This window comes from Nicotiana tabacum, chromosome 22 (genome assembly GCF_000715075.1).
Source record: "Nicotiana tabacum cultivar K326 chromosome 22, ASM71507v2, whole genome shotgun sequence".
Lineage (NCBI taxonomy): Eukaryota > Viridiplantae > Streptophyta > Magnoliopsida > Solanales > Solanaceae > Nicotiana > Nicotiana tabacum.
In genome coordinates this window covers 232,570,889-232,596,345 of record NC_134101.1, presented here as the reverse complement: position 1 = coordinate 232,596,345, position 25,457 = coordinate 232,570,889, and the positions used below count along the sequence as shown (strand labels likewise).

The 25,457-nt window shown below is 38.7% G+C and overlaps 1 protein-coding gene and 1 non-coding gene across 2 annotated transcripts; one reads left to right on the top strand and one right to left on the bottom strand.

The window, feature by feature from the left end:
• Window positions 1-16,761: 16,761 nt before the first annotated feature.
• Window positions 16,762-16,868, bottom strand: LOC142176848 (small nucleolar RNA R71). Its single transcript, XR_012705655.1, has one exon. It is a non-coding gene; the product is annotated as a small nucleolar RNA R71 (small nucleolar RNA).
• Window positions 16,869-17,031: 163 nt separating this feature from the next.
• LOC107786103 (uncharacterized) lies at window positions 17,032-18,550 on the top strand. The gene is made up of 3 exons (XM_016607540.2): window positions 17,032-17,260; window positions 17,683-17,970; window positions 18,012-18,550. Exons 1-3 carry the CDS (start codon window positions 17,032-17,034, stop codon window positions 18,548-18,550), a joined length of 1,056 nt encoding a protein of 351 aa, XP_016463026.2.
• Window positions 18,551-25,457: the final 6,907 nt, after the last annotated feature.

Sequence of the window (25,457 nt, the reverse complement as noted above, 5' to 3'; positions counted from 1 at the left end):
CTGGATAAGCTTTTTCAAAAACTTTAGCAGAAGATGCTGAAGTTATTTAGTTCATTTGTAAAAACTTCAGCACTAAAAGCTGAAGTTTTTGTCCTGGATTCATTAGTTTTGTCATAATTAAAGCTTTTTCAAAAACTTCAGCAGAAGATGCTGAAGTTATTTAGTTCATTTGTAAAAACTTCAGTACTATATAAGTTGAAGTTTTTGAAAAAGCTTTCTAACATACTAGATAAATAATCAGATTGCCAACAATATCTAAATCATAAATTTTGGAAACAATAAACGTGAAAAGAACAGAATTATCATTGTCTACTAACTTACGTACGTGGAAATATTCACAAATTAATGTCTACTAACTTACGTAATTATTTATAATTAATTTTTAAATAATCTGATAAATATATTTATGACAATCATCGCATGAAATGAAGTTTCATAGCAGCACCAATAGCAGCAGAAGAAAGAAGAAGAGGAAGAAGAAGAAGAAGAAGACGACGAAGGAGGAGAAGGAGGAGGAGAAAGGGGGCCGAAGTTGTTTAAAAAGTGGGTACAAGTTAAAACTTTAAAAAAAATAGGTATATGTTAAATGAGGGCGACCAAATAGGACACACCGTGCAATTTTTATCATTTTACTGCCTTTCTACATAAGTGCATTATTCACTCTTGTTAACAGAGGTGAAATCAAGATTTGAAGAGTTTATGGGTTTGGAAATTTTATTTTTTTAAGTTAGTGAGGTATAAGTTAATAATTTGTATATATCAAATTAATTTTTAAAATAAATATAAAGTTTGGACTAATTTTACTGAAATGGACCGAACCTGTACCTTAAACTCAAGCCCTTGCCTGTTATTACCAGTTTTTCAATAATTGTTGTTTCGAAATCAAAACGTTATGCGGTTACTTGCTTTTATAAGTACTTTTTGCCTCAAAATTACAGGAATTACAATGGTTGGGATTCCATCTTTATGCCTAAATGACGTTGTTTTCTCGCATCTAACGTAAAGAGTGTGGAAGTTTAATTTGTCCCTCTTTCACTCACGCACACATTAGAGATATAGGTAAAAACGTATTTTCACCGATTGTTTACACCTAATTAAACTAATAACTTAAAAAAATCAAATTGAAAATACATATCACTTAGCCATAATTAAGTGTTAAAAAGGTATACATGTAAAAACAAATATCTTAACCATGGTTTGTTGGAATTTGGACTTACTTTAATTGGTTATAGCCTGAAAGGATAGTGACGTGACCCAAGTGGTGGATAAATAAAATGCCTAATATAAAATATTGTGTGTGTGGATAAGTGAGACCCAATAACTATTGACATGTGATGGGTAGGTACTCTTTATAAATAGAGGCCAACCCTCCTTTCCCTAGCTATCCGAAAAACCCTAGCGTATTCTGCCTCTTGAATACGTGGTAAAGGTAGACGTCCCATCAGTCAAGTTCTCCAGATTGTGAGAGTGCGTAGCTAGTGGATCGTGGAAGTTGGTCTCAGGCTTGATCGCCGGTTGCTGTCCCTGCTGAATTCATGGAGTTTAACGGTACACTTCCTTGAACTCTAACTCTAAATTAATTACATAATTGTATCTTAATCTCTGCTATGGCTGCGATTTAATAATCTTACAGTTGGTTAACTATATATATATATATATATATATATATATATATATATATATATATATATATATATATATATATATATATATATATATATGTATGTATGTATGTATGTTTTATATTCATTTGGTTAGTATAAATACCCGATATATTCTTTACCACGAAAATATATGCGAGTGCGCGTGTGCCTTTGTGCATGCATGTGTCCGCTGCTGCTCGCGTATGCAAAGAGTAGTTTTGCGTGCCATTCTACATAAGTCTCCTTTCATTTGGATTATTTGTTTGCAAGGATTCTTCAACCCAATTGGCTATAATTTGTTCAATATATACACTAGCAGTACCTAAAACTTAATTATGCCAATTTTACCTAAAATTTCTCATATGAATAAGGGGGCTTTGAGATATATACTTTTGGTTGTTTTAGAACTGTTAATCTTTTTAAAAGAAATTAATGGTTGAGTAACAACTAAGAAGGTGGATACAACCAAAAATTGAGGTGGAGTTGTAATTCCCATTCATTCTTAATTAGATGTTTTGGGTTCGTGCCTTGAAAATAAAATTGCATTTGGTAGGAAGCACTTTAAACCTCAAAGTAGAATTTTTCTACGCTAATCTAGATAGGTCGACTCCCAAAGCAAAAATTAGATGCCAGTCGGCGAAAAACTAAGAGAGGTGGACTTTTTATAGTTGAAGATATCCGCATAAGATGATCATATCCTTGGAGTTGCCTTTAGTAGGAAGCACTTCAACTCCAAAATAGAATTTTTCGGTGCTAATCGGGATTAGTCAACTCCCGAAGCAAATACAGGATGCTAGGTGGCACCAAATAAATGAGAGAGGTGGATTTTTCATAGTTGAAGGTATTCGAATAAGATGATCATATCTCTAGAATCGCTTTTGGTAGGGAACACTTTAACCCTAAAGTATAATTTTTCAGTGCTAATCCAGATTAGCCTACCCCAAATACGAGATGCCAGGTGGGAAAACACTAGAGCGGATGGACTTTTTATTTGTAGTTGAAGATATCCGCATAAGATGATCATATCCCTCAGGTGTGTTCCTTATCAGCATATACAAGATAGTGATTGGAAAGAAGACCATTTTTACCAATGAAAGAGAAAATGATAGCCTCTCATCATATTCTGATACCTTTTAGTTAATTCATCCACCCACTTTCATAAAGGTAAATATGTGACCACGTACGCTTTAATAATTTTTCATAGAATGGAATAGTGAGAGGTCTATGGGTTGTTCTACAAGGTTTTTATGACCCTCTTCTTGAATTTGGTGTAAGAGGAATAAAGGGTATTTCTTGTTTGGAAGCAAGAACTTTTACCGTGAAGAATGGTTTTGAGGGAGCTGTAGAGAATGGTTTGGTAGGTAGGATGTCACGATCCAGATTTTTCTCCCTCGAGAGTCGTGATGGAGCTTACTAATGTGAGCTAGACAAGCTAATTATTTGAACAATTCACATTTTTACCAATTTTATATTCTTTAATAATTACGAAGAAATAACATTTAAACATCGAATTTAACATAAACGGAAGAAAAACAATAAGTTATTTGAACATGAATACCTAATACAACTGTTTGAGTCTCGACTACCCAGAACTAGTGTCACAGTTTCACAGACTGTCTAAGAATATTACATATAAAGGTCTGAAAGAAATACATGCAACACTATCTCTAGAAATATATGTAAGAAACAGGAAAAGTAGATGGAAGGAGACGCCAAGGCCTACAGACGCCTGCAGGTCTACCTCGGGTCACCAGATGAACAAGAATCAACAATCTCACCGTAGTCCGAAGTTTACAACACTGGGGTCTGCATAAAAGAGTGTAGAATATAGTATCAGCACAACCGACCCCATGTGATGGTAAGTGCCTAGCCTAGCCTCGACGAAGTAGTGACGAGGCTAGGACCCGATTACCAAATAAATTTGTGCAGTTATACAATATACAACGGAAAGTAAAACAGAACTAAGCAAGTAAACATAGGAGGGAGAAACATGCTATGTGGGTATACCAGTATTAACAGTAAATCCAGAGTAACAGTCTAAGGGCAACTTAGAATTCACAGCAAAAGAAACTAGTATCCAAACTAAACACACTTGTATCAATAATTGTTGCGGCACACAACCCGATCCTAATATATAACAATACTGTTGCGGCATGCAACCCGATCGATATCATTTATCATTGTTGTGGCGTGCAACCCAATACCCATATATCATTGTTGCGACGTTCAACCTGATCCACATATAATATTGTTGCGGCGTGCAACTCGATCCACATATAATATTGTTGCGACGTGCAACCCGATCCACATATAATATTGTTGCGGTATGCAACCCGATCCACATATAATATTGTTGCGGCGTGCAACCCGATCCACATATAATTTTGTTGCGGTGTGCAACCCGATCCATATATAATATTATTGCGGTGTGCAACCCGATCTACATATAATATTGCTGCGGCGTGCAACCCGATCAACATATAATATTGTTACCGCGTGCAACCTGATCTACATATAATATTAACAACAATCATAACAAGAGTCCCGACTAGGGGATCAATAAGGTCCAAACTATCTCGACAAGGGATTTGACAGCTTAAGTAATTACATCCCGGCAAAGGAGAAATAACTATAACCGAACGTTTTCCAACATCAAACTATATCAGCTATAACTAAACCTGTTCCAACATCTAACTACCTCAGCTATAACCAAACTTGTTCCAACATCTAACTACCTCAACTATAACCAAACTTATTCTAACATCTAACTATCTCAGTTATAACCAAACTTATTCCCCGAGAATAACCATAATCCTTGCCCAACACAGAGAATCATCAACCTAAGCCTCCGTAATATCAATTAATAACACAATACAAGAGAACAACGACTCAACAGTCAAGTCTCGACAAGGGAACAATATCAATAACATCAACATCCCAGCAAGAGAAATAACAAATAAAGCAACAATAGTCCGGCAAGGGGGTCCCAACATAATGATCTCTTCTCTTTCTCACTTTTACTTTACAATTCACTTCACAACTCGAGCCAATGCTCTAGAAGTTCAATTATCGCTTATACTTTTGCAATTAGTTATACAACTTGAGCCAATGCTCCTTAATGTTCATAGGTGACACTTATTTCCACAACTTTACATAACAAATAGAACACTTCACCAAGGCATGAATAATACGACGAAGTCATGAAAATCACAATATAAGACTCACGGTCATGCTCGACACCAACGTATTGATACTCGTCACCATACCTATACGTCGTACTTAACAAGAAACAAGTAACAAATATGACACAACTCCTAATCCCTCAAGCTAAGGTTAGACCAAACACTTACCTCGATGCCACGAATACAATTCACGTTCCAATTACTGTTTTACCACTTGATTTCACCACCAATTTGCTTGAATCTAGCCACAAGTTACTTAATTAAATCATTAAACGCTAAACGAATCAACCCCAATGCATGAAAATGAGTTTTCCAAAGTTTTACCCAAAAAGTCAAAAATCGCCCCCAGGCCTACATGGTCAAAACCCGAGGTTCGAACCAAAACCCGATTGCCCATTCCCCCCATGAACCCAAATATATGATTTGTTTTGAAATCGGACCTCAAATCGAGGTCCAAATTCCCAATTTTTAAAAAACCTAGGTTATACCCAAAACACCCAATTTCACGCATTGATTTTAAGTTGAAATCATGTTAAAAGATGTTAATGATTGAAGAAAACTAGTAAAAAACGACTTACAATTGATTTGGAGAAGAAGAAGCCTTTGAAAAATTGCTCTAGTGTGTTTATGTTTTGAGAGGATATGAAAAATGGGTTAAAATTCGTCTAAGTATAAAAGTTGCAGGTCTCAGATGTGGGAATTGCGAACATGGGTTCGCAATTGCAAACCCCGACCTCTGCTAGGTTGGGGAAATGCAAAGCAGGGTTCACAAATTCAGGAAAATTGGAGTTTCGCATTTGTGATCAGAAATGTCGCATTTGCGACTGACCTTCTGCATTTGCGATCAGGCCTGCCCAGTTCCTATTTTCGCATTTGCGAGCTAGGCTTCACATTTGCGAAGCATGCAGACCTATGCATATTAGCTGAAAACTTGCAATTTTTTTAAGTACAAAATGCATCCCGTGGCGTATCCAAAACTCACCCGAGCCCTCGGGGCTCTAAACCAAATATACACACAACCTCAAAAACATCCTATGGACTTATTCGTGTAATCAAATCACCAAAATAACATCATAAACATTGGATTAAACCTCAAAATCAATGAAATTTCTCAAAACTTCTTTAAACACCAAATTTTGCATTTAAGGTCCGAATCACGTCAAATGAATTCTATTTCTTACCAAACTTCATAGAATTATCTTAAATCACATATAAGACCTGTACCGAGTGCCGGAACCAAAATACGGGCTCGATACCAACATGTTCTAATCAAAATTCCTTTCCAAATCCTTTAAGCAATTTCAGAAAATAGTTTTCTTTAAAAATTCATTTCTCGGGCTTGGGACCCCAGAATTCGATTCCGGGCATACACCCAAGTCCCATATTTTCCTATGGACCCTCCGAGAGCGTCAAATCACGGGTCTGGTTCCGTTTACCCAAAGCGTTGACCAAAGTCAAACTAATTCATTTTATAGTCAAAGTTTATCATTTTTCATAGATTTTCACATATAGGTTTTCCGGCTATGCGCCCGAACTATGCACACAAATCGTGGTGATGCTAAAAAAGGTTTTTTAAGGCATCAGAACACAAAATTCATTATAAACACAAGTGATGACCTCTTGGGTCATCACATTCTCTACCTCTAAACAACTGTTCATCCTCGAATGGACAGAAGAAGGAAGTAACTGAGTCAGGGAAAAGATGGGGATAACGGATCTACATAGCGAACTCAGACTCCCAGGTCGATGCCTCAGCAGGCTGACCTCTCCACTAAACACGAACAGAAGGACAACTATTAGATCTCAACTGATGAACCTGCCGATCTAGAATAGCTACCAACTCCTCTTCAATAAGACAAGTCCTTGTCCATCTGGACAGTACTAAAATCTAACATGTGGGATGGATCGTCATAATACTTCTGAAGCATAGACACATGAAACACTGGATGCACGACTGACAAGATCGGCGACAATGCAAGTCTATAAGCCACCTATCACACTCGATCAAGAATCTCAAATGGGCCAATGAACCTAGGGCTAAGCTTGCCCTTCTTCACAAATCTCATTACGCCCTTCATAGGCGACACTCGAAGCAAAACCCACTCACCGACCATGAATGCCAAATCACGAACCTTACGGTCGGCATAACTCTTCTGCCTGGACTGAGCTGTACAAGCCTATCTTAAATGATCCTGACCTTATCCAAGGCATCTTGAACCAGATCCGTACCCAACAACCGAGCCTCTCCCAGCTCAAACCATCCAACCAGAGACCGACACCGCCTACCATATAAAGCCTCATAAGGAGCCATCTGGATACACGACTGGTAGCTATTGTTGTAGGAAAACTCTGCTAAAGGCAAAAAGTAACCCCACGAGCCTCCGAAGTCAATGGCACAAGCTCGGAGCATATCCTCCAAAATCTGAATAGTCCGCTCGGATTGCCCATCCGTCTGAGGATGAACGTTGTGCTCAACTCAACCCGCATGCCCAACTCTCGCTGAACTTCTCTCCAGAAGCATAAGGTAAACTGCATACCTTAGTCCGAAATGATAGATGTGGGCACACCATGAAGGCGAACAATCTCCTTGATATAGATCTCAGCTAACCTCTTAGAAGAATAGGAGACTTCCACAGGAATGAAATGCGCTGACTTGGTCAGCCTATCAACAATAACACACACTACATCGAACTTCCTCCAAGTCTGTGAGAGTCCAACAACGAAATCCATAGTGATCCGCTCCCACTTCCACTCGGGAAGCTCAATCCTCTGAAATGAACCACTGGGCCTCTGATGCTCGTACTTAACCTGCTAACAATTCAAACACCGAGCCATATATACAACAATATCCTTCTTCATTCTCCGCCACCAATAATGTTGCCGCAAATCCTGATACATCTTCGCAACACCTAGATGAATAAAGTACCGAGAACTATCTTCCTCCTCTAAAATCAACTCTCAGAGCCCATCCACATTAAGCACACAAACGCGACCCTGCAATCTCAAAACTCCATCATCACCTAAGGTAACCTTCTTGGCACCTCCGTGTTGCACCGTGTATCTGAGGACACACAAATATGGATCATCATACTGCCGATCTCGGATATGCTCTAATAATGAAGAACAAGCGACTGTGCAAGCTAACACATGGATGGGCTTAGAAACATCCAACCTCACAAACTGATTGGCCAAAGCCTGAACATCCAAAGCAAGCGGTCTCTCACCGACCGGAATATAAGCAAGACTGCCCATACTGGCTGACTTCCTACTCAAAGCATCGACCACCATATTGGCCTTTCCCGGATGATATAAGATGGTGATATCATAATCCTTCAACAACTCTAACCACCTTCTCTGCCTCAAATTCAACTCCTTTTGCTTGAACAAATACTGAAGATTCCTGTGATCCGTGAACACCTCATATGCCACGCCATACAGATAATGCCTCCAAATCTTTAATGCGTGACGAATGGCTACCAACTCCAAATCATGAACCAAATAGTTCTTCTCAAGAATCTTCAACTACCGCAAAGCATAGGCAATGACCTTGTCATCCTGCATAAACACTGCACCTAGCCCAATACGAGACGCATCAAAATAAACTGTATAAAGCCCTAAACCTGTGGGCAAAACCAACACCGGTGCCGTAGTTAGAGCTGTCTTAAGCTTCTAAAAGCTCACCTCACACTCATCCGACCATCTGAACTAGGCACCCTTCTGGGTCAACCTGGTCATCGGGACTGCGATAGATGAAAACCCCTCCACGAACCGGCGATAGTAGCCTGCCAATCCCAAGAAACTCCGAATCTTTGTATATGATGCTGGTCTAGGCTAGTTCTTGACTGCCTCAATCTTCTTCGGATCAACTTGAATACCCTCTAATGATACAACATGACCCAGAAATGTAACTGAACTCAACCAGAACTCACACTTCGAGAACTTAGCATATAACTGACTATCCCTCAAGGTCTAAAGAACCATTCTAAAATGCTGCTCGTGCTCCTCCGGGCTGTGAGAATATATCAAAATATCATCAATGAAGACTATCACGAATGAATCCAAATAAGGCCTAAACACTCGATTCATCAAATCCATAAAAGCTGCTGGGGCATTTGCCAACCGAATGACATCACCAAGAACTCATAATGCCTGTACCGAGTGCGGAAAGTTGTCTTAGGGACATCGGATGCCCTAGTCCTCAACTGATGGTAGCCAAATCTCAAGTCAATCTTTGAAAATACTTTGGCACCCTGAAGCTGATCAAACAAATCATCAATCCTCGGCAATGGATGCTTATTCTTGATTGTAACCTTGTTCAACTGCCGGTAATCAATACACATCCTTATCGATCCGTCCTTCTTCTTAACAAACAACACTGACGCACCCCAAGGCGAAACACTCGGCTTAATAAAGCCCTTCTCAAGCAAGTCTTGTAACTGCTCCTTCAACTCTTTCAACCCAAGTGGGGTCATACGATACGACGGTATAGAAATGGGCTGAGTGCCTGGAGCCAAATCAATGCAAAAGTCAATATCCCTGTCGGGTGGCATTCCCAACAAGTCTGAAGGGAAAACCTTATGAAACTCACAAACAATGGGCATAGAATCAATAGAAGGAACCTCAGCACTAGAATCACGAACATATGCCAAATAGGCCAAACACCCCTTCTCGCCATACACCGAGCCTTCACATAAGAGATAACACTATGGGTAGAATGACCAGGAGTCCCTCTCCACTCTAAATGGGGTAAACCTGGCAAGGCTAAGGTCACAGTCTTGGCATGACAGTCCAAGATAGCGTGGTAAGATGATAACCGGTCCATCCCCAATATAATATCAAAATCAACCATGTCTAGAAGAAGCAAATCTACACGAGTCTCAAGAGCCCCAATCATAACTATACACGAACGATGGACACGATCTAACTCAACAAAATCACCCACCAATGTAGATACATATACAGGAGCACCCAAAGAACCACTAGGCATGACCAGATGCATCGCAAAATAAACCAAAGCTTCTCTACTACAAACCAGAATAGTACCTGTACCTCCACCTCTAATACCTCTTCCTCCACCTCTAACATCTCTACCTCCACCTCTAATACCGCTACCTCCACCTCTAGCTAACTGAGCAGTCTGGACGAGTCCCTCAATGAACCTCCTCACTCTCTCTCTTAGTGGGAAGTATGATAAGGGCACGATGAGCCAAGTCGATGAATCTGATCTCGTATTGAGTAACAGTCTTAGAACCCTGCTGAAGACGTTCGAACTGCCTTCGATAGGCCTCTCTCTAAGTGATGGGGAGAAACTCCTCCAAAAATAGCTGAATAAACTGCTCCCAAGTCAAAGCTGGCGATCCGACTGGTCTATCCAAACAATAATCTCTCCACCAAGTCTTGGTGGGTCCAGACAAGCAAAAAGTAGCAAAATCGACCCCATTGGTCTCACTTATCTCCATGTTCCTAAGAACCTCGTGACAACTATCTAGAAAATCCTGGGGATCCTCAGAAGATGCACCACTGAAATTAGTAGTGAAGAGCTTGGTGAAACCTATCCAACCTCCACAAAGCCTCCGATGACGTAACTGATCTATCACCGATCTGTGCTACTGTTCGGCTGACGAAGCAGTATGTGACCTCACCATTCGCGAAAGGACAAGAGTAGGGGTTTCAATTTAGCACTGAGAGAACAAAATCGCACGACACGAAAGAATGAATGTGAAGTTTTTCCTAACTCTATAGCCTTTGGGGGATAAATATAGACGTCTCCGTACCAATCCCTCAGACTCTACTAAGCTTGTCTGTGAACTGTGAGACCCATGTAACCTAGAGCTCTGATACCAACTTGTCACGACCCAGATTTCCCACCCTCGGGAGTCGTGATGGCGCCTACTAATGTGCGCTAGGCAAGACAATTATTTGAACAATTTACCTTTTTACCCATTTTATTCTTTAATAATTACGAAGAAATAACATTTAAACAGCGGAATTTAGTATAATCGGAAGAAAAACAATAAGCTATCTGAACATGAATACCTAATACAACTATTTGAGTCTCGACTACCTAGAACTAGTGTCATAGTTACACAGACGGTCTAAGAATATTACATATAAATGTCTGAAAGAAATAAATACAACACTGTCTTTGGAAATACATGTAAGAAACAAGAAAAGTAGATGGAAGGAGACGCCAAGGCCTACGGACGCCTGCAGGTCTACCTTGGGTCGCCAGATGAACAAGAATAAACAATCTCACTGCGTTCCAAAGTTTACAACACTGGGGTCTGCACAAAAGAGTGTAGAGTGTAGTATCAACACAACCGACCCCATGTGCTTGCAAGTGCCTAGCCTAACCTCGGTGAAGTAGTGACGAGGCTAGGACCAGATTACCAAATAAACCTGTGTAGTTATACATTATACAACGGAAAGTAAAGCAGGAATAAGCAAGTAAAGATGGGAGGGAGAAACATGCTGCAGTGGTATACCAGTATTAATAGTAAATCCAGAGTAATAGTTTAAGGGCAACTTAGAATCTACAGCAAAACGAAAGAAACTAGCATCCAAACTAAACACACTTGTATCAATAATTGTTGCGGCGCGCAACCCGATCCCAATATATAATAACACTATTGCGGTGTGCAACCCGATCCATATAATTTATCATTATTGCAGCGTGCAACCCGATCCACATATATCATTGTTGCGGCATGCAACCCGATCCACATATAATATTGTTGCGGCATGCAACCCGATCCATATATAATATTGTTGCGACGTGCAACCCGATCAACATATAATATTATTGCGGCGTGCAACACGATCCACATATAATATTGTTGCGGCGTGCAACCCGATCCATATATAATATTATCAAAAATCATAACAAGATTCCCGACCAGGGGATCAATAAGGTCTACAATATTTCGACAAGGGATTCGACATCATAAGTAATTACGTCCCGACAAGGGAGAAACAACTATAATCAAACTTGTTCCAACATCAAACTACCTCAGATGTAAGCAAATTTTTCCCAACATCTAACTACCTCAGCTATAACCAAATTTATTCCAACATCTAACTACCTCAGCAATAACCAAACTTACTCCAACATCTAACTACCTCAGCTATAACCAAACTTATTTCCTGAGAATAACCATAATCCTTGCCCAACACAGAGAATTATCAACCTAAGAATTCGTAATATCAATTAGGAACACAATGCAAGGGAACAACAACTCAACAATCAAGTCCCGGCAAGGGAACAACATCAATAACACCAACATCCCGGCAAGGGAACAACATCAATAACACCAACATCCCGACAATGGAAAAAACAAATAAAGCAACAATAGACCAGCAAGGGGGGGGGGCAACATAATGATCTCTTCTCTTTCTCACTTTTACTTCACAATTCACTTCACAACTCAAGCCAATGCTCTAGAGGTTAAATTATCACTTATACTTTCGCATTTCGTTATACAACTTGATCCAACGCTACTCCATGTTCATAGGTCACAATTCTTTTCACAACTTTACACAATAAATAGAACTCTTCACCAAGGCATGGATAATACGACAAAGTCATGTAAATCACAATATAAGACTCACGGTCATGCTCGACACCAACATATAGATACTCGTCACCATGCCTATACGTCGTACTCAACAAGAAACAAGTAGGAAATAGGACACAACTCCTAATCCATCAAGCTAAGGTTAGACAAAACACTTACCTCGATGCCACGATAACAATTCACGTTTTAATTACAACTTTACCCCTTGATTCCGCCACCAATTCGCTCGAATCTTGCCACAAGTTACTTAATTACACCAATAAACGCTAAATGAATCAACCCCAATGCATGAAAATGATTTTCCAAAGTTTTACCCAAAAAGTCAAAAATCTCCCCGGGCCCACATGGTCAAAACCCGAGGTTTGAACCAAAACCCGATTGCCCATTCCCCCACGAACCCAAATAAATGATTTGTTTTGAAATCAGAATCAAATCGAGGTCCAAATCGCCAAGTTTTAAAAAACCTAGGTTCTACCCAAAACACCCAATTTCTCCCACGAAAATGATTGATTTTAAGTTGAAATCATGTTAAAAGATGTTAATGATTGAAGGAAACTAGTTAAAAATAACTTACAACTGATTTGGAGAAGAAGAAGCCTTTGAAAAATCGCCCTAGTGTATTTATGTTTGAGAGAATATGAAAAATGGGTTAAAATTTGTCTAAATATAAAAGTTGCAGGTCTCAGATGTCGGAATTACGAACATGGGTTCACAATTGCGAACCCCGACCTCTGCTAGGTTGGGGAAATGCGAAGTAGGGTTCGCAAATTCAGGAAAATTGGAGTTTCGCATTTGCGATAAAAAATGTCGCATTTACGAGCCAAGTGGTCGCATTTGCGATCAGGCCCGCCCAGGTCCTATTTTCGCATTTGCGAAGCCTGCAGACCTGTGCACATTAGATGAAAACCTGCAATTTTTCTAAGTACAAAATGCATCCCGTGGACAATCCAAATCTCACCCGAGTCCTCGGGGCTCCAAACAACATATACACATAACCTCAAAAATATCCTACGGACTTATTCGTGTAATCAAATCACCAAAATAACATCATAAACATCGAATTAAACCTCAAAATCAATGAAATTTCTCAAAACTTCTTTAACCACCAAATTTTGCATTTAAGGTCCGAATCACTTCAAATGGATTCCGTTTCTTACCAAACTTTACAGAATTATCTTAAACCACATATAAGACATGTACCGGGAGCCAGAACCAAAATATGGGCCCACTACCAACATGTTCTAATCAAAATTCCTTTCCAAAATCCTTTAAACAATTTCAGAAAATAATTTTCTTTAAAAATTTATTTCTCGGGCTTGGGACCTCGGAATTCGATTCCGGGCATACGCCCAAGTTCCATATTTTCCTACTATCCTCTGGGACCGTCAAATCATGTGTCTGGATCCGTTTACCCCAAATGTTGACTGAAGTCAAATTTATTCGTTTTATAGTCAAATTTGATCATTATTTTACAGATTTTCACATATAAACTTTCTGGATACGTGCCCAGATTGCACACGCAAATTGAGGTGATGCTAAAAGATCTTTTTAAGGCCTCGGAATGTAGAATTCATTTTAAACACAAGTGATAACCTCTTGGGTCATCACATAGGACTTGCGAGCAACAATGACTTTCCAAAATTGATTTTCTTCACTTTCCCATTTAGGTCACAAAGTGAAACAGTTCAAATATTTAGGCTCGGATACCATATGTAAACATAAACTTTAGCGTATACTAGGATTTTAAACATGATAATCCTACATAAAATCGTTATAGAAGACATACCTGAAGCGGAAGCCATTATCGCAAAGCGGAAGCGTTTATTGAAATTGGTTTCTCCCGACTTGACCTAGCTTTCGTTACTGCCTCCTTTAGTGATGGAAAAAAGAATAAAATATGGTAACTTTGATGACCAATTTATATAATAATTAACTTTATCGGGTACATCCATCAAGTAACCGATCCAACGGACATGATTTGTCATTCATTAAATACTAATTATAGGCTTATGTTTATTGGGTCACATAAATAATTAGAAAAAATCTAACATTCTCCTATTTGGGCCAATAATCACATAACATTAATGTGACGACCCTGCCGGTCATTTTGAGAATTTAAGTTCTGTTCGGCGACGTAAGGTCTTGAACAGATTCATATTATGTGTACCGACTTGCGTGCATGGTTGAATTCAGTTACTGGATAATTCAGAGTCAAATTGGAAGAAGGAAGCTAGTTTTGGAAGCTTAAGCAGTGAGGATTTGACTGGAATTTGACTTTTGTGTAAACGACCCCGAAATGAATTTTGGATGATTTCAACAGCTTTGTGCGGTGATTTGGGACATAGGCATGCATCCAGATTCGGATTTGGAGGCCCGTAGGGTAATTTGAGGCTTTTCGGCGAATGTTGGAAAATTGAGAAGTTTGACCCATAGTTGATTTTTGTGATATCTGGGTCAGAATGCAATTCCGAGAGTTGGAACAGCTCCATTATGTCATTGATGTTTAGCTTAAAGCATATATATTTCTATGTATATCGCCTCATATTTTACTTTTGTTTCGTGAATTTAGAATGTTAAATGCTATGATTTATACATTAATTTGAAGTGTTTTTATGTGTAGGAATGATTCGGGAGAAAATGGGGGCGAAACGCGCAAGATTTGAGCCAAAACGAACGAAATCAGAAAACTTGCGAAATTGGGAGCCACCCTACCTGTGGCGCCAAAAATAGTAGCTAAAAATATTGGAGTGCCTGGAGGGCGCCTTGCTCTAGCCACGACGCCAGTGACGTGAATTTTCTCCAATTCGCTCGGGACAAGGTTATCTCGGCCCTAGACCTACTCAACACGTATAAAGGCTAGACTAAACCTATTTTTGATGGGAGAGACACACTTTGGGAGGAAATATACACACGGGATCGTGATGAAGCGGAAAATTCTCAGTTTTCTCCATATTTTTCTAGTATTTCCAATTGATTCAACACTTATGCAATTGTTTGATTACATCATGAGTGGCTAACCACCCATTGTTCTGTGGTTGTGATTTAGCCATGAATATTGTTGTTTGATGTTAGCTTGACCTTGATTATAATTCACCAATATATGGTTGTTTCTTCAATTATGTGTTTAATTGCTTAATTGTCTGGCCAACAGTTAGGTTCTATTTCTATTTACTATCTATGCTATGCTTGGGAAAGCCGTATTTAGATTAGAGAAGAATTGAAGAGATCATGATCTTAACCCTTAAGGGAGAGTAGATTTATGGTTAGGATAGGAATATACATAGTCACCGTGCTTAATTAAATATAGAAATATTAATGCGTTCTTAATAGATTGATTTCATAGGAATATAGGCGTTAATCTATTGAGAATAGGTGAGTAGTACTTCGGGAGAAGGCTATGAGAGCATTTATCGATTAATTAGCAACCATGAGTGAATTATATGAAAGGGAGAGTTAATTAGAACACAATACGAATGGTGAATCGATCACAACCCTGGAATACTTGTCTCTACTGAATACACAACAATCAACTTATTACTTGATAATTTAGTTATTATTTAGAATCATAGTATAATATAATCATATTATTGGACTTTGATTTTAGATGGATTGAATAATAATTTTAGTGATTTAGTGAGTAGTTTATACAAGTCTCTATGGGTGTGACACTCAACTTATCATTATATTACTTGTCGACCATGTATACTTGCGTGTGCGTTTGGGAGCAACAAGTTTTTGGCACCGCTGCCAGGAGCTTGAATATAAACTACTTTCTAGTTTTTACTTTAATTGTTTATTTCGTCTAGTCTAATGTTACTCGATTATTGCTTTAATCTCAGAAACTTTGTTTGAATGCGTAGGGTCAGAAGCCAGGAGAGACTCAACGGCTTTGACCCCAAACCTGAAAAAACATTTCATAGGAGGTTGAGGGAAGTAAGGTATACAAACAATATTCAAACACTCATCCAATTTCCTGTGAACATGGCAGAGAAGCAACATATGGCTGTTCAGAAGGTAGCAATGCCCAGTATTGCTAATGTTACCTCCAGCATAGTGAAGCCCAGAATCACTGGGCATTTCGAGTTGAAACAGAGCATGATCCAGCTACTTCATGCAAATTAGCAGTTTACGGGTTTTCAACACGAGGATCCACAACAACATATTATGAACTTCTTGGAGATTAGTGATACTTATTACACTAACGGGGTCACTCCAAATTATGTGAGGCTCACACTTTTTCCATTCTCTCTGTTGGGTGAAGCTAAGTGATGGCGAAAGGCAGAACCAACTAATTCCATTACATCATGGAATGATTTGGCAAGAAAATTTCTATCAAGGTTCTTCCGTTCAGGCAAAACTGCAAAAATCAGAAGTGAGATAGTTGCCTTCAAACAGAAAGAATGAGAATCTTTATACTCAGTTTGGGAAAGGTTCAAGGGGCTACTCAGAGGCTGTCCTCATCACAATCAGACGAATGAAGTGTTAGTTCACACTTTCATAGAAGGGCTCCATCCCCAAACAAAAATTGTAGTAGATGCTACAGTTGGAGGTCAAGTATTGGAGAAAAGCTTTGATGAGATTTATGCATTATTGAACAAATTCTCCAAAAGCAATTCGGGTTGGCAAGGAGAGATGGGTAGGAACATGGTACAAAAATCACCAGGGGTTCTTGAATTAGATGTTGTCTCAACATTGTCAGCACAGGTCTCTGCACTAACCAACCAAGTCAATCAGATGACCATGATCAATAACAAGCAACAAGCCCAGCTAGTGCAACAAGTTCAAATATATTGTGAAGTATGTGAAGAGTGTCACATGAGCAATCTATGCCCAGCAAATCCAGAGTTTGTAAATTTTATGGGTAACGCAAATCGAGGCCAAACAAATCAGTATGGGGACACCTACAATCCTAACTGAAGGAATCATCCAAACTTCTCTTGGGGTGGAAATCAAGGCAATCAGAATTAATACCGGCCTCAAGCACCTAAACAACAATCCAGACCACCTCAGGCTGAATAACAAGCTAGCCTTGAGGAGATAATGGAGAAATTGATGGCCGACCAGCAAGCCCTCAATCAAAAATTAATAGCATATCAACAAACTTTCAATCAACAATTAATAGCAGATCAACAAACTTTCAATCAAAAAATAATGGCTGATCAGCAAGCTCAAGCCGCATCACTGAGAAATTTAGAGCACCACGTGGGCCAACTTGCCATAGCCCAAAATACCAGACCAGTAGGGGCTCTTCCTAGTGATATGAAGCCCAATCTAAAACTCAAGTCAATGCGGTTACCTTGAGAAATGGAAGAGCATTAGAAGAAGTTCCAAAGAAAAAGAAGAATACAGCTCATCCTGAGGGAGAATTAGTTCCCAAGCCAATTGAGGAGAATGAGAAAGATGATAAAGGACCCGAGCCAGTAATTGAGACTAGGCTACCACCTCCGTTTCCACAAAGACTGCAGAAGCAAAAAGATGATGCTAAGTACAAGAAATTCCTAGATATTTTGAGCCAAGTAACTGTGAATTTGCCTTTGGTGGAATTTTGTAGGAAGTGCCTAAGTATGCAAGGTATCTCAGAGATATTGTGGCAAACAAATGAAGACATGCAGAGTTCGAAACAGTTGCACTTACTGAAGAGTGCAATTCCAGAGTTCAGAGTAAACTTCCTCTTAAGTTGAAGGATCTTGGGAGTTTTATAATTCCTTTGTCTCTTGGAAAACAAGAAGTTGGAAGAGCCCTGTGTGATTTAGGGGCTAGTATAAATTTAATGTCATCCTCTTTGTTCAAGCAACTTGGGTTGGCTGTGCTTAGATCTACTACAATCACTTTACAGTTAGCAGATAGGTCACTAGTCATGCCAGAAGGAATTATTGAGTATGTGTTAGTTCGAGTGGGAAAATTTATTCTCCCTGCTGATTTTATTGTTCTTGATTACGAGGTAGATGAGGAAGTGCCCATTATTTTGGGGCGACCATTCTTAGCTACTGGTGGTGCAATTATTGATGTGAGGGAAGGGAAGTTAAAAATGAGAGTTGACGATGATGAGGTCACTTTTAATGTGTACAATGCACTTAAGCTCCCTAAGCATTATGAGGACTTGTGCATGATTACTGTGGTCAAATTGAAGGGAATAGAGCAGAGTCAGTAAGTGAATTATAGTGATCCATATGGGATAACGGAGTTAGAGGAGGTGGTGTTTCCAGCTGAGCATGTAAAGATGATTGAGAAAAGAGCCATAGATGAAAGAGGAGACCTTCCGAGAGCGTGCAAAAATACTAGACTTCATGGGAGACAGAAGAAGAGAAAGCGCCCAGCTTGAGCAGAGTAGCAGAGTCATACCACGACTATAAATAAGGCGCTTGTTGGGAGGCAACCCAACCTGTATATCTTTTATTTATTGATTATTTTTTTAGTGTCACGTTTTGTGTTGTTTTTATTTTGCAGAGTAGGGGAAGTTTGAGTACCCAAAATTGAAGCTAAGGAGCATGTTTGAGCTTAAGTATGGGGTCGTCCTGACCCTTAATATTGAGGATCATGTCCGAACTAGGCCCGCAAGGGTCTTAGGGAGTATTTCTCACCCTTTTTTTAGGATCATGCATCGAGGTCTATTCATAATATAAGTGTGAGGGTGGGGAAACTACTTTCTGAAGTGTAATTGTATAAATTTTTTTATTAGTTAAGAAACGAAAAAAGAAAAAAAATAGAAAAAGCTCAGACTTTTCCCAACGATGGATTTGTTGGACAATTTTCTTGAGGGATAAAGTCCGATTAAAAACACCATAAAGATTTTTTTATTTTTTAGGATAGTTAGGTAGTATCCCTTGGTTTTTCTTTGGGCACCGGTTCTTTTCCAAGGGTGTAGCTCGAATCGTGTACTTTATTTATATTTTTAGGATAGTTTAGAAAGAAACTGAGTCGCTTTGAGATATTCATTGACATGGTTGATGCACAGGCATCTTGTTTTCCCGTTTATTTGGTTTGAATTGTGAAGCCTAAGTAAAGTAAATAGCCTATTTTGTGACGCCCTTTTTCAGTTGTTTGACTCGTATGACACATAGTGCAATATTGCTTAAATTTCTCAATTATGTGTTCTTGCTTGACTTGAGAGTTGAACATAACCGTCTTGATTGAGTCATGTGCAACATGTGTGTGAGGATTTGCGATTTTCTGTGCTATCCAGTGTAGTCTAGAACTTGCCCTGTTTGTTAATTGAAGTGAAATTGTAAGTTGTGCTAATCTAGGAGATGACGTAGGCATTTTCTTGCTTGATCATGGATGTGCTTGTCACATAAAAATAAAATTTTCCATTTCTATCCCCTTTGAGCCTATAGACTTTTCTTTTGGCACCCACATTATAAGCCATACCCCTATTTTGTTCTTAATTGGATATTGATTGAACCTTTACCTCCTAAGGCACTTAGTCGCTAAAAGAACTAAGGTGAGATATTGAGGAGTGGCTTTTGAGTGGAACCATGGAAGGGCCTGTTGGTGCACTAAAGCTGAAATCAAAAGGTCACTAGATAATGAACTTTAAAGTATGGAGTGTGTGAAGAAAAGAAAAGAAAAAGAAAGAAAGAAAAGAAAGAAAAATTGCAAGAAAAGAGAAAAAATATGATAGTTCAAATAATGTAGAAAAACACACACCTCCAATTATTATCGATTGTGCTAGTGGGAGTATAGAAGTGCTTAATTAAAAAAGGGCTATGTTGTCTATGGTTTGTGGCAAGTGAATTTGTTGAGAAGAAGATGTGCTTGAATTGTGAATGTAGTGTATTAAAATGCTTAGGAGGATTAGTCACTATTTCTAAATGTATCATACCCGTCCCTTAGCCTACATTACAACCTTAAAGTCCTAATTGATCCTAGATTTGGCTAGCTTAAATTAGTAGAGATATACACTACGGACAATCTTATGGTACGACCACATGATGCATATGAACTCTTTGTGAGAGTGAGCAAATTTAGTTCAATTGTGCGATGTCCTTAATCTATATTCAAAAGTATATTTGAATATGTGGATTATCTATATTCACTCTTTTGGTTGTTGGTGAGGGCACATGATCTCATGAATGATTAGTAATGTTGTAAACTTTCTTGTTGGGTAAGTGCGTGAGTTGAGAGGGCTTAGTGGTTGCAAGTCGGCCTTTGAGGTTGGGTGGTGACAATTAGGTTGTTGTAATTGATTGAATTGAATTATTATACTTGGGCATGCTTAAGTGGGAAGAATGTGAATTTTTGTGTGTTCATGCTTGTGTGCCGTATTGATCATAGTCAAGGGTATAATGTGTGGTTAAAAGTTAAAGTGCTCCTCTATAATTGATAATTGTACGTAGTTGGAGGGTAGTAGATTGTCCCATTGCTCGAAGATGAGCAAGAGTCTAAATGTGAGGTGTTGGTGTTTAGCTTAACGCATATATATTTCTATATATATCGCCTCATATTTTACTTTTGTTTCATTAATTTGGGATGTTAAATGCTCTGATTTATATTAATTTGAAGTGTTTTTATGTGTAGGAATGATTCGAGAGCAATTGGGGGCGAAACACACAAGATTTGAGCCAAACCGAATGAAACCGGGAAACTTGCAACTTTGGGCACCACCTCGCTGTGGCGCCAAAAACAGTAGCTAAAAATATTGGAGCACCATGGAGGGCGCCTGGTGCTAGCCAGGGCACCCGTGATGTGAATTTTCTCCAATTTCGCCTGGGACAAGGTTATCTCGGCCCTAGACCTACCCACCATGTATAAAAGCAAGACGAAACCTATTTTTGATGGGAAGGACGCACTTTGGGAGGAAAGATACACAAGGGATCATGAGGAAGCGGAGAATTCTCAGCTTTCTTCATCTTTTTCTAGTATTTCTAGTTGATTAAACACTTACGCAATTGTTTGATTACATCATGAGTGGATAAACGCCCATTGTTCTGGGGTTGTGATTTAGCCATGAATATTGTTGTTTGATATTAGCTTGACCTTGATTATAATGCACCAATATATGGTTGTTTCTTCAATTCTGTTTTTAATTGCTTAATTGTCTGGCCAGCAGTTAAGTTCTATTTACTATCTATGCTATGCTTGAGAAATCCGTATTTAGATTAGGGAAGAATTGAAGAGAGCATGATCTTAACCCTTAAGGGGAGCGGATTTGTGGTTAGGATAGGAATATACCTAATCACCGTGCTTAATTAAATATCGTAATCTTAATGTGTCTTAATAGATTGATTTCATAGGAATATAGGCGTTAATTTATTGAGAATAGGTGAGTAGTACTTCGGGAGAAGGCTATGAGAGCATTTATCGATTAATTAGCAAACATGAGTGAGTTATATGAAAGGGATAGTTAATTAGAACACAAGACGAATGGATAATCGATCACAATCATGGAATACTTGTCTCTACTGAATACACAACAATCAACTCGTTACTTGATAATTTAGTTATTATTTAGAATCGTAGTATAATATAATCATATTAGTGGACTTTGATTTTAGCTGGATTGAATAATAATTTTAGTGATTTAGTGAGTAGTTTATACAAGTCTCTGTGGGTTCGATACTCAACTTATCATTATATTACTTGTTGACAACATATACTTGCGTGTGCGTTTGGGAGCAACAGTCATTTAGGACTTGTCTACAAAATTTGGCATCATTCAGAGTTGATTTGGTTAGTTTCGGCACGAGTTTTCGAAGTTGGAAGATTTGGAAGTTCATAGTTTTATTCATGGTGCGATTTGCATTTTCAACATTATTTGATGTGATTTGAGACCCCAACAAGTCCGTGTTAGGCTATAGAACTTGTTTGTGTATTTAGACAGGGTCCCGGGGGCCTCGACTGTGTTCCGGATGGGCTATAGGCCAATTCCTCCTATTTTGAACAGTTGTTTCTGTTTTTTGGTATCCTCCTTCGCGATCGCGAAGTTCCCCTCGCGTTCGCGAAGTGTTGTTGCTGACCACCTCAAAATCCTTCTTCACGTTCGTGTTAAACCTATCATGTTCGCGAAGGTTTGTTTTTCCCTTAATCGCATTCGCGATTAGCCTCCCGTGTTCGCATAGTTTTCGTTCCTTGTTCTTCGTTTGCACTCCTTCCCTCGCATTCACGAAGGTGTTATTTCTGGACAACCTCACTTTCCTATTCGCATTCGTGATCCTCCTGTCACGTTCGTGAAGCACATCTGGGCATCCCTCATTTTTCCTTCTTCGCGAACGCGAGTAGACTTCCGCGTTCGTGATGCTTTAACATCTGGGCAGAATATAAGTTTTCCAAATCAAGGGTTAGGCCATTTTCATTATATTTTGACTTGTAGAGCTCGATTTTGAGAGATTCTTTGTGGGGTTTTCAATTAAATCGATTGGGTAAGTGTTCTTCACCTAGTTTTTAATATATGCCATGATTTTATCTTGATTTTTATCATTTAATTTGTGTTTTGAGTTGAGCAAAATGTTGGTTTCTCAAGAAAGTTTTCAAAATGAAAATTCATGATTTGAAGGGCGAAATGGTATCGGAATTTGATAATTTTTATTTGATTGAACTCGTATCGGAATGAATATTTGATTTTTGTTTAATTTGTCGGGTTCCGAGGTGTGGGCTCAGGGGTCGACTTTTGGACCGATTTTTGAATTTTCTTAAAGATTGAGACTTTATGATCTGGAATAGTTTCTTATAAGTTTTATTTGTACTTTGAACTTATTTTGGTTAGATTTGAGCTGTCCGGAGGTCTTTTCACCCGAGAAGTTCATTTTAGAGTATCGGTTTGTATTCTTTGAGGTAAGTATCTTGCATAACTTTGTGCGGGGGATTTTCCCTTAGGATTTGAGTCTTCTATGTTGATTGTAATTCGTGTACGCGAGGTGACGAGTGCGTGCTCGGACTTATTTGTGGAAAGTTGGCTTTTTAGGGTTCTTAGGTCCTTATATTCACTGAGTATGAAGTTGTTCTTGATATGATTGAGTTTCCTATTTACTAGTTTCACCTCTACATGCTTAATTTGAATTAATTGCTTTATGATTCTCTCTTATTGCCTATTTTACTCTTATTTAACTTAATTGGAGATTTTTATCTCTCTGATTGTCATGCTATCTTTTCATAACTACCTATCTTTATCTGAAATTATTATTATCTCATCCTATAATTGTTTAGTCTTAACTGAGGTTGCGATTATCTTTCCACCGCTTATCCTTAATTTGATTGTTGAATGACCTTCGTAGTTGCTCAACCTTAAAAGAAGTTAGATACCATATATTTTAGTTGTAATAGCATTATTTGACTCGTGTTAGCTTCCTTGTTGTTGAATTATATATTGTGGGATAATTGCTACATTTTAGTTTTCCCTTGTTAAGTTGTTCTCTTTACCCCTAGCATTATTTACTGTGGTTATTCTTTGTGAACGGGTTTTACCGTTTCTTTATGATTTAAAGTTCTTGAGTTGATTTACTTACCGTACTTTGTATTGTTGTCATTGTTGTCGTTGTAATTGTTTTGGTGATGCACGAGATTTCTGTCGTGCTGTAACTATTATCTCTATTGGCTGTGCTGCATATTTACTTTGCAACTACGGAACGGTATTCCGGGAGATCCCCCTGTTCTGCATATTTACATTGAGACTACGGAAATGTATTCCGGGAGATCACCCTATTGTGCATATTTACTTTGGGACTACGGAATAGTATTCTGGGAGATCCCCCTACATATTTACTTTGGGACTATGGAACGGTATTGATGAGTGGTGATTTTACCACTCAATCTAGTATCTTTTCCTTAGCTTTTATGTCGTTTAACTATAATATGAGGTCATTTATGGTGTGTATTGTTAGATTTTCAGGAAAATGATGCCAGGAAGTGATTTGATTTCAATTGGAGTGGAATTGAGCAAAAAAGGGTGGAATCATGCAAAAACTCCCCAGTGATTCTGCATCCGTGGAAGGATGGTCGCAAGAGCGACCCCGCTTCTGCGAGAAAATGATCGCTTCTATGGAAATGGCTGAGCATGCAAGAAACTACATTTGCGGTTATAATGTCGCTTCTACGGTGGCGCATCTGCGCCTTTTGCACCGCATCTGCGATTACAGAGTTGTACAGGTCCCCCGCATCTGTGAGTGGATTTTCGCTTCTGCGGTAGCGCATCTGCGGTACCAAGAATATCTCTATACGCCGCTTCTGCAATAAGGAATCCGCATCTGCGGAACTGCATCTGCATGAATTGTTCCGCAGATGCGGAGGACATGCATCAGATCTGGGCATATTAGTCAATTCACATTTTCTTAACCCCAAACCATTTTTATACTCGTCCAAGCAGATATATTAGGGATCTTTGGCATATTTTTAATTCTTATGGCTTGAGAGAACAAGGTTGGAAGCTAGGGCTTTTGCACACACACTTTGGTTTTGAAGATTTGATACTTGTGGTTAAGATTTTCTTACCCATTTATGTTGCTTTCTTCATTTCCTTGCTTTTTATTGTATATCTAAGTGTGTAGTATTTTATCCAACACTTGAATCTTGTTTATGGAAATATTCTTGTTTAAAGTGTGGATTAAATACCTTGTTGTACTTATGTATTGAATGAACACTAGTATGAGTAGTGAACCGGGTAATCTAAGGTTTTGGATGAAACCGTTGTGGATGAACTTGTTGTTATATTAATATAGTTTTGAGTTGGTTGTTAATCTCTATTTGTTCAACTATGTTTTGATTTTGGTTAGTTGAAAGGATCCTCAATTAGCCGTGCCTATTTATTATGTATCTTCTTGAGAGAGTGTGCATATTTAGGTAATTGTTTGAACAACATCACTCCCGGAGTATAGGCGAGAGTCATAACCGAGGGTTTAGAGGTTGGAGTAGAGATAACGATACCGCGGGTGCAATCTAAGTGAACTGTAATGTGAATCTAGCTAGCGTAGCTTGAGAGAGTGCGTCTAGTAAATTATCATAATTACTTGAGAGAGAGTTATGATAGCTGGAGAGTTCATGATCGATAGAGACAACAAAATCATAGCTATAAGAAACATACGACTAAGGCAATCAACAACGGGGGATTAATTAGCATAAACTAGCTC